A 13,232-nucleotide genomic window follows, 5' to 3' on the forward strand; every position below is an offset into this window, starting at 1 on the left:
ACCCCAATGAACTAGGCAGTCCAAATCATGTGAGAGCAAGCGCTCCTTTAGCTATCCTAGGCTAGGCCTGCCATACATCTGGGCTTTCCCAAACACGTCCAGGATTTGGGCAGCCAAATGGTGTCCAGGTGGACTTTTGCAGAATCAGCAAAATGTCCAGGAAAACAATGCTTTAATAATCCTTTTTGAGGTGGGGTGGGGTGAGGAGATGTCCCTCCCCCCAAAAAGCTCAACACCCCTGTCTGTATTTTCACTTTTGGGAATATGGCAACCCTGTTAGGCCCAAATTACAGGGTTTTAAAAGTGGCAACCAACAACACAAATATATGTCTGCTCAAACTGGTCTGGAAACCCAGCCAGATGGGTGGGGTATAAATATATTATTATTATTATTATTATTATTATTATTATTATTATTATTATTAATACATGTCAATTTGCACAGAATATAAAAGAATACAACCATGTCCTATTAGATCTTATTTCTCAGGTATTCAGGGCCCTGGGAAGCTGGCTGAAGCAGAACGACCCCTTAAATGCAAGGAGCAGCCCTTTATGTTTATTTATACCAAAAGTTCTCCTGCCTACTTTTATTTCTCACAAATGACGCAATTGTGAAGGGTTATTGGGGCGAAGGGCAGAACTAGTGTGTCCCTACTCTTCATGGGAGATATTTAGAAAGCCTGACTTCAGAATGCTTGAGAAGCACGGAGAACAGTTAAGACAAGTCAGTGGTACTTCCCATTACTTTGACTATTGTCACTTCTGAAACAGACTTAAGTCTCCCAGCTGTCACACTTACTCTAAAGAAAGCCAGATGATGAAACGCTCTTTGTCCTGTGCTTGGTATGGCAGGTTCATTTCTAGAAATCAATTGCTCTAGTATACCAGTGTTGAGTACAAACTTTTTAAAACAGCTTTTAGCAGAAAGGGCTTGCTACGCTGAGTGGGATGAAGCCTCTACACTAGCTTTCTGGCAGGTGAGTTGTTGTTGCTTCCCAGGCAGAATAGAATCATAGAGTTGGGCGGGATCCTGAGGGTCATCTAGTCCAACCCCCAGGGATAGCGAAGGGCCAAGGCTGTTTGGGAAGTTGGCACAGTGCAGCTGCTGCCACTGCATCTCCCCACCACCTCGCCCTTCTTGGAAAGCAACTGTGGCCCACCTGCCTAGAAGATTACTGTAGCCAGCTCCACCCCCCACCCCACCGCGAGCTGGTTCTTGTTTTTAATATGTAGGAACATATGGCATTGCATCTTAGCTATTTTGGAATTTGCACAACTCCCAAGTAGCATTTCCAAGGGAGCTATGTGCCCAATGAATCTAGGAGCAACAAACATAATAGAAAGCGCTATTTTGATGGTGAAGATCAACTTGGTCCATGGCTACCAAAGGAGTGGGATCAATAGGCTTGATTTTATATGCTGACTTCCCAACAAATGAGTTGCAACATGGCTTACAGAGGTAATTATAGAAAGGGTGGATTTAAAAGATAACGAAAGATATGGGGTAATAGAAATATGTATGAACAAATAGCAATCCTAAGAAATCAAAACATGTTGCTTCACTGCCAGGTATGCTTAGGATCTTAGACGTACCAAATTGGCTAAGGGCATAATTAATTTATTCCAATACTATCCAACAGTAGCTGGCATCTCATCTTAGATCCTTGAATCCTGAAATATGCCACACAACATAGCTTGCATCCTATGTTAGGTAATAACAACATAAATTTAAGTAAATCCATAAGACTGCTGCCCTCCTTACTTGTTAGATGAAGGCAACCAAGGGCGCATGTCTTTAGTTGTATTTGCTTGGAACAACTGAAGAAATTCCGGGTAGTTTAATGTAGAAGTAATGTTCAGTCCCAAGATGCCAAGGAGACGGTTGTATTCATCATCTGCCATGCTGATCATAAAGCTATCCAGGAGGTGTCGAAAATCAAGCATGTTGACTATACCATCATTGTTCTTATCTATTTTACGGAAGGCAATGTATGGATCCTAACAGGGAATATTCAATTTAGTATCAACACTTGGCCTATTTTTTTTCTTTTTATACAAATCACTAACTATACTACTAGACTAACTATACATCTAAAAAATTTTTTGCAAATGGATCCAGATCTTCCCATGAAGAGGTCACTTTAGGTTTGTTTATGGAACAGGCCATGTAGGGGTGATCTAGCGTTTCCTTCTTACAGCCTCCAAACCGAAGCTGAGATGCTTTAGAAACTGGGTGCCCTGCGCCATATTGCATTCAATTGTTCATTTGATTCCTTCTAGTTTATTTCAATCCACCACGAATGGCAAATCTTTACAAAAACTAGTCAGATTAGTTGAAGAACAACATGACTTGAAAGAGAAACGGAGTCTTATGTCCTCCAACAAAGCTACTCAGAACACACCCGTTGGATAATTTTCAAGCCTCACCTTTGGATGGCTACACGTTATGCTATTGCTCATACCTCTAGCAATTTCACTCCACTTGTAAAGAATACTTTGACTCCCTCCTACAGACCATCCCTACAGTTGGGGAAAACTGGAGAAGTTTGAAGTGCTGTGTCAGGTTTTCTGGGCATCTTAGAGTTAATGATGCAAGAGGCGTTCTGATCCTGGGAGCCTTGCCCACTGTAATACGTGCACTTTCCCTTTGTCTAGAAAAGGGGAGGTTTGGTTTCACTTTCCCCTTAGTGTTCAGCGTGCTTAGTCCAGTGTGCTTACTGCTGAATGTGATTTCTTTGTTTGCTGCAGACATGCAGCTCAAGTCATAGAATCCTAGAGTTGGAAGAGACCACAAGGGCCATCCAGTCCAACCCCCTGCCAAGCAGGAAACACTGTCAAAGCATTCCTGACAGATGGCTGTCAAGCCTCCGCTTAAAGACCTCCAAAGAAGGAGACTCCACCACACTCCTTGGCAGCAAATTCCACTGTCGGACAGCTCTTACTGTAAGGAAGTTCTTCCTAATGTTTAGGTGGAATCTTCTTTCTTGTAGTTTGAATCCATTGCCCCGTGTCCGCTTCTCTGGAGCAGCAGAAAACAACCTTTCACCCTCCTCTATATGACATCCTTTGATATATTTGAACATGGCTATCATATCACCCCTTAACCTTCTCTTCTCCAGGCTAAACATACCCAGCTCCCTAAGTCTGTAGGACTTGTGTGTGTGCTACTAAATAAAGCTACGTTAGATTAGTAGCACTGGTGTGTGTCAAGTTATTTCAAGACACCACTAAGGAGCAGACCTCAACAAGCCATCCCATTGCTGCGTTTCACTCTGCTACTGAAGAACGCTCAGGGCGCAGCGAGAAGTGTGCCTGGGCGCCATTGATGTCGGAGAAGATCGTAAAGGTGATTGATTGCAGTGCCGGTCAGCAGCACCATTTGGGTCAAAGCTTTTATGACCCAATACCACAGCATGCTGGCTTCCCCATCAACTTTCCCTGCATGCCCAGCAAGCAGGAAGCCTCAGCATATCAATTCCACAGCAGTGATCCTTGCCAGATGGGAGGACTCATCTCATTACTGCAAGCTAAGCTTTTCCTTCTTGTAAGGTTGCTAATCTTCTTTTGCTCCTCTTCCCTGATGAACACCTGAACGTTTAAGAACCCCTGGCTGTAGCTACAGGACAACTTCTTTCCTCTGCTGTGAATGCAATAAACTCAGGCTCCCTTCTTCCTGGAAGGGCAAGGAAAGGGGACTTCAAACTTTCATCCTACATGGATAGTTTGTGGAAGGAAACTGCCTTTTATACTAGCAGACTTACAACACAAGCAGCCTAACAGGCAGACCTGCTCCAAGATTCATCTGAACAGAAATGGAACATGGATTTTTGAATCTACAGTGGAGGGAAATTGCTTAGAAGGAGCCATCCTCAAATTCCCCAGTTGCTTCACCGACCATTTCATTTCCCGGCAGGTGGAAGAAGCAACAAGGGTACCATCTATCTTGGACCTGCTGCTCACCAACAGGGATGAAATGAGAGTACTGGGAACCTTGGGAGGAGGTTATCATCTCCTCTTGGGTTTCATGATATAGAGTCATGTACTTTGGACCTTGGTTGGGCAGTGTTCTCGAAGCTACTAACATGAGTTTGGCCAAACTGCGAGAGGCAGTGAAGGATAGGGGTGCCTGGTGTGCTCTGGTCCATGGGGTCACGAAGAGTCGGACACGACTGAACGACTGAACAACAACTTTGGACCTTAAGAAGCCCAATTTCGAAAAGCTTAAGGAACTACCGGGTGAGATCCCATGGTCAGAAATACTCAAAGAGAAGGGAGTCCAAGATGATTGGGCGTTTCTTAAAGGTGAAACTTTGAGTAATTGGAGTACTGTGTTCAGTTCTGGGTGCCACCATTTAGGCAGGATATTGACAAGCTGGAATGTGTGCGGAAAAGGGTGGCAAGATGATCAAAGGTCTAGAAACCAAGCCTTGTGAAGAATGGTTGAGGGAGCTGTGTATGTTTAGCCTGCAAAAGAGAAAACTGAGAGGAGATAGGATAGCCATCTTCAAATATCTCAAGGGCTGCCACATGGAAGGTGTCTTCTCCTGCTCCAGAGGAGAAATCCAGTGGATTCAAGTTACAAGAAAAGATTCCGACCCAACATCAGGAAGAACTCTCTAATGTTCTGGTAGACTCTCCTTCCTTGGAGGTTTTTAAGCAGAGGTTGGATGGCCATCTGTCATGGATGCTTTAGATGAGATTTCTGCATTTCAGGGGATTTGACTAGATGATTTTTGGGGTCTCTTCCAACTCTAGAATTCTACGATTCTAAGGCCCTGGGGGTTCCATCGATACCATTCTTTCCCTTACAATAGCAACACATGAGGAAAATGTGCAAAGAAATGCAAATACATAACAATAAAATATGACATGAATAAATAACAGGAAAGAGCTGGCTGCACTTACCCCATATTCCTCCACAAGCTTATCACAATACTGGCCGAGGCATTCCTCAGCGGACACAAAGTGACACTTGCTGGCATTGGCCCGTCGATTTGGAGAGTGTCCACTCATTCTGGAATCTGAAATAGTTGCATCAGGCCAAAGTGACCAATAGTCCACAAAATCATGAAATGGATTCAAATTACTGACACTAGAAACCAGTGTAATATACCAGTCAGAATGTTGGACTAGCACCAGGGAGACGCCATTTGAGATCTCCACTCAACTAACGTAGCTCATGGAGTAGTAATGTTGCAGCCGTCATTCCCTCTCAACCAAACATAGATCACAGGGCTGTTGTCAGGATAAAATGAGGGAAGAACCACAATAATCTCCTTGGAGAATTGGGTGCAGGGGGGGACTATAAATATAAACTACTGTATAAAATTATAAGGGACGTGGGTAGTGCTGTGGGTTAAACCAGAGCCTAGGGCTTGCTGATCAGAAGGTCGGCGGTTCGAATCCCCACGACGGGGTGAGCTCCCGTTGCTCGGTCCCAGCTCCTGGCAACCTAGCAGTTCAAAAGCACATCAAAGAGCAAGTAGATAAATAGGTACCGCTCCAGTGGGAAGGTAAACGGCGTTTCCGGGCGCTGCTCTGGTTCGCCAGAAGTGGCTTAGTCATGCTGGCCACATGACCCGGAAGATGTACGCCTGCTCCCTCGGCCATTAATGCAAGATGAGCGCCGCAACCCCAGAGTCGGACACGACTGGACCTAATGGTCAGGGGTCCCTTTACCTTTATCTTTTTATAAAGTTATAAATTAGGTGGTCAGCTATTTGCCAAGAAAATGCAGCTTTTAAAAACATTTCGTAACCCCTGGGCCCCAGATATCACAAACCTCTTCAGGTTTGTAATATTTGGGCAATTAAAACATTTACTGCCTGAACTGCTCACCGCAAATATACGTAGCCGTTTTCACTTTTTTTTCTGGCCCTGTTTCTCTCTCCCCGCATTCTTCCCTACCCAACAGGCTGCCAGGGGAGGCCAAATCGCTCTTACCTGAGACCTGAACAGATTTCTTGCAGGGGGCTTTTAAAAACAGGCCAGGGCCTACATGAAACTGGGCCAAGGGACATGTGCTGTTTGGCTTCAGTGCAAGGGAAGAGGGGCGAAGAGGTTCTCAGGGGCTGGCTAGGCTATTTAAGTTCCTTACCGTTATTTGGCTCTCTGCTGTCTTTGACAGGGCTGCTTGTATCAGAGAGGGATTGGCTAAGAGACAGAGAGGGATTGGCTAAGAGACACGTGCTGCTGCCAAAAGAACGCTGCATGAATCGCAGAATTACGCCACAATTTATTACTCTTTGGATTTGGGTCTCACTTTTGCCAATAGAATTAGGAAACCAACAAACCTTGAGTCTAGCTGTCCTTCCCCACATGGAGGAGAAGGAAAATCAGCCTCCACTGTACATCTTTAACCTGAACACCTTTGGGGGAAATAGCTGAGCCTTGCTTGCTCATGGGGTTGCTACTTTCATCTACAAGTGAAACTCGAAAAATTAGAATATCGTGGAAAAGTCCATTTATGTAAGCAATTGTTTTCATTAGCTACTGGAGTTTAATATATGAGATAGACTCATGACATGCAAAGCGAGATATGTCAAGCCTTTATTTGTTATAGTTGTGATGATTATGGCGTACAGCTGATGAAAACCCCAAAGTTGAGATTGTTAATTTGGGGTTCTCATCAGCTGTACGCCATAATCATCACAATTATAACAAATAAAGGCTTGACATATCTCGCTTTGCATGTCATGAGTCTATCTCATATATTAGTTTCACCTTTTAAGTTGAATTACTGAAAGAAATGAACCTTTCCACGATATTCTAATTTTTCGAGTTTCACCTGTATTAGCGAAGGGCACTTATTCCCAGAATAAGCAAAGCTCAGAAGGTCCTCCCAGCCAATAAGAAAAAAGTATACATTTTTTCAGAATATTTATAGTAAGGTATCAATAAATATCCAGTTACCTTCAAATATTGCCACAAAATCAAGATAACTCAGCCCTCCTGCAGGGAATCCTAATTTTTCAATGAGTAGATTAAACTGCTCATCATCCATTGGCATCCCAAGATCATCCAACAGCTGGCGGAGAAAGAAAAAAGCAGGAGTGGGGTTTTGGTTTTTTTGGGTAAAAGACTAGGCACAACCCTGCCCCTTTTAACGGCCACTGATTTCAACAGGAAATGCTCTGTTCCCTTCCACTGAAATCAAATAGGATTTGTAAGTGCTTAACTCTGGTTGGATCAAGCCCATTTTTTCTGCTCCAAATAAGGGCTCTCCTACTTGAGAACTTGCTGGTTCAGATGCGGCTGCAACATTTAGTCAATTCACTAAATCAATCAATAAGCTGGAAAAGGTTAATGGGGCAGCAGATTTGACATTTTTTGAACTATTTTAGTGCAAATACTTATAAAAGTTGCATGTGCCAGGTGCCATTTTTGAAGAAACATCGCCTTCTCTCACACACAGAAGATAATGCATTTTTAAAGACAGCACCTGCTGTTCCCACCTGTCTGTAGGATGACAAAGAAAGCATTTCCTTGTCAAATCTCTTGGTTACAGTGCTACAACTGTAATCCTATACCAATTTATCTTGGAGCAGAGGTTGGCAAGGCTTACCGGGCATGGGCCAGATCACTCCTGTGGAGATCCTCCGTGGGCCAGGCCGGCGCAGCACAACGCCAGAAATCGCGTCTGCGCATGCCCCGACACTGAAAATCGTGCCTGCACAGAAGCGGTTTTCTGCATCTGGGCATGCGCAGAAACAATTTCCGACACTGCGGACATGCGCAGCCGTGATTTCCAGCATCTGAGCATGTGCAGAAGTGATTTCCGGAGCCGTGGAACAGAGTCCCCATGCCACACTGTGCCGGTTTAGTGCAGCGTGCGGGGACTCGCCGAGTGGGCGGTTCAGTTCGTGGGCAGCTCATGGGCTGGTTAAACGGCCTCCGTGGGCTGCTTCCGGCCCATGGGCCTTAGGTTGCCAACCCCTACCTTAGAGTAAGCCCCTCTATGAGCAAGTATGGAATTGGCTTGCCACAGTTTTTAAGTGACCAACTTTTGAATTATGGTGCTGGAGGAGACTCTCGAGAGTCCCATGGACTGCAAAAAGATCCATCCTTAAAGAAATCAGCCCTGAGTGCTCACTGCAAGGGCAGATCCTGAAGCTGGGGCTCCAGTACTTTGGCCACCTCATGAGAAGAGAAGACTCCCTGGAAAAGACCCTGACGGTGGGAAAGATGGAGGGCACAAGGAAAAGGGGACGACAGAGGATGAGATGGTTGGACAGTGTTCTCGAAACTACTAACATGAGTTTGGCCAATCTGCGGGAGGCAGTGGAGGATAGGGGTGCCTGGCGTGCTCTGGTCTATGCGGTCACGAAGAGTCGGACACGACTGAATGACTGAACAACAGCAGTCCTCATCTTAGGTAGCTCATTAAGCTTTCAACCATTGAGCCATAAGCTGAAGCTCAACAGTCCTTGCCCTAACCCAGCATAGTTTTCACCTGCAATGTTGAAATGATAGGTGCATTCAGACATTAACCACGCTGTGCATAGGCTGCGTGCTGTTGCATGCAGTTCAAACTCTCGCTTTTTGCCCCCTTCCTTTGTTGAGCAGGAAAACAAACAGTGAAAGAGATTGGCTCACTTAGTGTTACGTCCATACCAACGCTCACTGAAGATAAATGACCTAAAGCTCATGTCACAGTTTGGGAGAAACAAATTGCAAAGACTGGCTTGAATGGAAAACTAAGCCAGCCGCTCTTTGGTTTGTTCACCTGCTTGATTGGTATCTTAATTCTAGGGCCATAGGAGTGTGGCGTACAAAAGGCTCATACCATGGTGACTTCCATTTCAGTGTATCTGAAGAAGTGTGCATGCACACGAAAGCTCATACCAAGAACAAACTTAGTTGGTCTCTAAGCTGCTGCTAGAATGAATTTTTAATTTTATTTTGTTTTGACTATGGCAGACCAACACGGCTACCTACCTGTTCCTGTAAAGCTGTGAGAACTAGCATGCAGTACAGTTAAACAAGCCACATCTTGTGGCCTGGCACTGACTGTGGCCAATTGTGGAGAGTACCATTAAACTCAGTGAAAAGACTTATAAGCGAGTGGTTCCAAGATTGTGGCCTTGCTTAGTAATACTTCCTCCAGTTTAATCATTGCAAATTATTCCTGTACTTCTAATTTGAGCACATTCTTTCTACTGCATATTTTTGTCCTTTTGTAATTGCTTCAATTGTGATTATTCTTGCTATTCTGTTCTATTTTACTTTCTTAGCTCTGGAGATTAAAAGAAAAAGGAAGCAGCATCATATGGCTGAATGGCATAAAAATGTAAAAAAAGAAGTGAGAATACTCTAATTAGCAAATTATCACTCTTTTCAGTAGATTTTCAAAGCTTTTGAAAAGAGATTAGCTGCTTTGTGCTTTAGTACAGGCTTTTGCTATCAGATCGAATGCTTAATTCTGGAGCCATAGGAGTGTGGCGCACAAAAGGTAGCTGCGACTGCATAAATACAATGAATATAAAAAGATCTGCCTTGCCCCAGAATTAGAGTTAATGGTTCTGGTGCAAAGCTCTAGGTGCAGAGTGGTGGGACTCCTGTACAGGTGAGCTCCCTTCTGTGTCAGAAGTGCTGCTGGAACTGCATGCAGGAGGCTGCTCCTGATGCTGAAATCTAGGAGTTCCATGCATCTAAAAAGCTTCTCAATCAGGCCATTAGCATGCAATGACAATCCATTGTAAGCAGGGCTGGCCTGCCCTTGAGGCAAACGGAAGCAGCACCTCCATGCGTGATGGAATCCCGCAGGGCAGCACCTCCATGCGTGCCTCATCCTGCAAAAGCTTGCCAGAAGCCACGCCATCATGTGACCCTGGTAAGTGAGTCTTGGGGGGCAGCAGGGAGGGCCACCCCTAGCTGCAAGCAAGGGTGTGGTCTCCAGATCCAGAAGAACGTAAGTGGGATTTTTACCGAACCTATGCAAAGGCCCAATTTGTGCGTCCAAACTGCGACACAGCTTCATTTTCCAACTCAAAATGCAAAGGTGGGGCTTAGGTAGCCTAACAACACAGAGAATTATGGCTAAGATACAAGTGGCCATACTTTGACTCTTTGTGCAGAAATGTGCCAAGAGACTAACTCATCTACACAGGTAGGTAGCCGTGTTGGTCTGCCAGTCTTAGAATCATAGAATCATAGAGTTGGAAGAGACCACAAGGGCCATCCAGTCCAACCCCCTGCCAAGCAGGAAACACCATCAAAGCATTCCTGACAGATGGTTGTCAAGCCTCCGCTTCAAGACCTCCAAAGAAGGACAAAACAAAATAAAAAATAAAAAAATTCCTTTCGGTAGCACCTTAGAGACCAACTAAGTTTGTTCTTGGTTTGAGCTTTCGTGTGCATGCACACTTCAGATACACTGAAACGGAAGTCACCTGACCCTTAAATATAGTGAGAGGGTGAGGAGGGGTATTACTCAGAACGGTGGTGGGAACGGGTGACTGGCTGATGGGTGTGGAAAACCTGTTGACGACTGTTAACGACTGCAATTGGTCTTACAGGAAAAAGCAAGGGGTGAGATGGCTAAAGATAGCTTTGTCATGTATAATGAGATAAGAATCCAATGTCTTTGTTCAGACCAGGTCCCTCCATGGTTTTAAGTTTGGTAATTGAGTTGCAATTCAGCAACTTCTCTTTCCAGTCTATTCCTGAAATTCCTTTGCATTAAGACAGCTACTTTGAGATCTTGTATAGAATGTCCTGGGAGATTGAAGTGTTCTCCTACTGGTTTCTCTGTCTTGTGATTCCTGATATCAGATTTATGTCCATTTATCCTTTGGCGTAGGGTTTGGCCTGTTTGTCCAATATAGTGAGCTGAAGGGCACTGCTGGCATTTGATTGCATACACAATGTTAGAAGATGAGCATTTAAATAGTCCTGAGATGGTATGTTTGATGTTGTTATGTTCCCATAACACAGTTATGGGAAGTGAGCACTCAGTTTACAGAGTGTTCATCAGCTGATCTGAACAAAATATCAAAATAAAAGATGTACGTAGCAGGTGTTGATAACCAGGCTGTGTTGAGCTGCGCTTAAAAAAAAATGAATATCCGAACCTGGTCTTTTTAATAAGGGTGCAGAACCCTATTTCACTCTTCAGCTTATTTTTTGCTTTTGAAAGACCACAGTGGACTAATTTTCAAAGGAGAGGGGGAACCAATTTTAAAAAAATTCACTGGTCAGGGATGAGAACCACAAAGAGCAACACAGTCCACCCACCACACATAGTGGACTATCTGAAAAGTGACCCCCCCCCCCGTGGGCTGTTACGGCCTGCCTTGGGACTGCAGCAACAGTTTGCGTGTCAAACATTTATTTATGAAGAATTTCACAAGAGTTAATGTCAGCTTTTTTACACAAGAGAGAGGGAGAGAGACAGTCAGAAACTTAAGTTGAAGAGATAACAGGAAATCTCAATGCAAAATAATCCACATTAGTTTGAATGACCGAATAAATTTACATTTACCTTGCGAAAATCAGTTTTATTCAATTTCCCACTAGCTTGTTTGCTGAAGGCAAGAAAGCCATCTCTAACAGTGGCTTCCTGCTGCAGGATACTTTCCCTCAGCCTTTCAATTACTTCATCAACAGATCTATTCTTAGAGAATTTGTAGGCATAGTCTTCAATCTGTTTCATTCTAAAATTGGAAGATTGGCAACAAAGAGAAGCATCTTAAATATGGCACCATAAAATATTTGATTAAACATTAATGATCTGTATTTCTGCAATAATAGAGAGCAGACGCCCACCAGAAGCTGTGCAGAAAGCAGCAGTTGTTTATAAAACTGTAATTATCAGCTCCTCAGATGTCAATGGCTACATGGTCCATTTGAAAAGAGAACCAGTGAAGAGTCACATTTGGCAGTGAATCCCAGAGTTGTGAGAGTCTCTAACTGGTGTAATGTTAGAGACTGGTTGATGTTCTCCTGAGAACAGCACTTTATCACTTGACCTGGAACCTCCCAGCGCACACTGATGTGCACCCAGAGCTTTGTGCGTGTAGACAGCTCCATTCACTGAAGCAAAGGAATCTGTATTACAAAGAATTGCACACATGGACTTATGACTCTCTAAAAATAAACAAAGTAGACCTTGAAGGTTAGCAGAGTTTTGTTTGCGCCTCTCCATGGAAGTAAATCTTGGGCAGGGACATGTTAGCCAGTTTAGTGGGTTAAGAAGTTGGCCTATGTGCCATGGAAGGCTTAGAGGGCACACCTGTCAGGTTTCCTGAATCAACTCAGATAAAACCCAGTCTAGTGCCACCTACTGACAAAGCTATAGAATGAAACGATCCACACTGTATGCATGTGCATCACACTAAATTATTTTGTCTGCAACAGCTACACCAACATGGAAGAGCTGCGTTTTGGTGGGAGACGAAGCTCTCCCAGTCAGTAGATCTGATGTTCTCCATGGTATCTGCTAAGACACTGTACAGAACAGAAAGGAGCATAACCATAATACACTCAGCCTAAACCTACCAGCTACCAGCTACCGTATTTTTCACTCCATAAGACAAACTTTTTTCCTCCTAAAAAGTAAGGGGAAATATCTGTGCATCTTATGGAGCGTATGGTGCTCCCTGGAGCTGAATTGCCCAGGGTGCCAAAAGAGGATCGTGCTTTTTATTTTACAAAGAGAAAAGGGGGTGTTGAAAGGACCCCGCTCAGCAGCTGATCAGCAAGAGATCGGGAGAGAGATAAGAGTCCCCGGATCCCTTTCAGCCCTGCCCTCTTGCCCAGGCCTCCATTGTTGAATGTGCTGCAGAGGGAGGTTGTTTGTTTCCCCAGCGACATGTGACTAGCTGATTAGATTATCTGTCTGGAAACTGTAGGAAAGGCTCCCTTTCCTTTAGAAGCTGCAGAAATGTGAGTTGAACCCCATAAAGGGGGGCTTTTCAACTTTGCTTTTCCCCCTTTGCAAAAGGAGCTTTGCTTTTCCCCCTTTGCAAAAAAAGCTGCAAAACTTTTAGCTGATCCTCAAAAAAAAAAAAAAAAAAAAAAAACAAACAAACAAACCAGGGCTTTAGAGGAGGAAAACCAGAAAAAAAATCCTTGTTTCCTCCTCTAAAAACGAGGTGCGTCCTATGGTCCGGTGCGCCCTATGGCGCGAAAAATACGGTGAGCGTTCAGGTCTTTACAATATTCATGCTGTGCAGGGAAGTGAGGGGCAGATGGGGCTCGTCAACCTGGGAAGGTTCCCTTTCTAGGAT

At 44.2% G+C, this 13,232-nt stretch overlaps 1 protein-coding gene across 1 annotated transcript in view; it reads right to left on the reverse strand.

The window, feature by feature from the left end:
• The window catches only part of EFCAB6 (EF-hand calcium binding domain 6), a 122,836-nt gene that overhangs the window by 52,226 nt on the left and 57,378 nt on the right, over positions 1-13,232 (reverse strand). Inside the window, exons 15-18 of the mRNA XM_033148320.1 lie at positions 11,486-11,657; positions 6,916-7,030; positions 4,909-5,024; positions 1,766-2,001 (exon numbers count right to left, since the gene is read on the reverse strand). Of these exons, the coding sequence (XP_033004211.1) occupies positions 1,766-2,001; positions 4,909-5,024; positions 6,916-7,030; positions 11,486-11,657 (639 nt within the window). The remainder of the gene's footprint in view (positions 1-1,765; positions 2,002-4,908; positions 5,025-6,915; positions 7,031-11,485; positions 11,658-13,232) is intronic.

This window comes from Lacerta agilis, chromosome 5 (assembly GCF_009819535.1).
Source record: "Lacerta agilis isolate rLacAgi1 chromosome 5, rLacAgi1.pri, whole genome shotgun sequence".
In the NCBI taxonomy this organism is placed as follows: Eukaryota; Metazoa; Chordata; class Lepidosauria; order Squamata; family Lacertidae; genus Lacerta; species Lacerta agilis.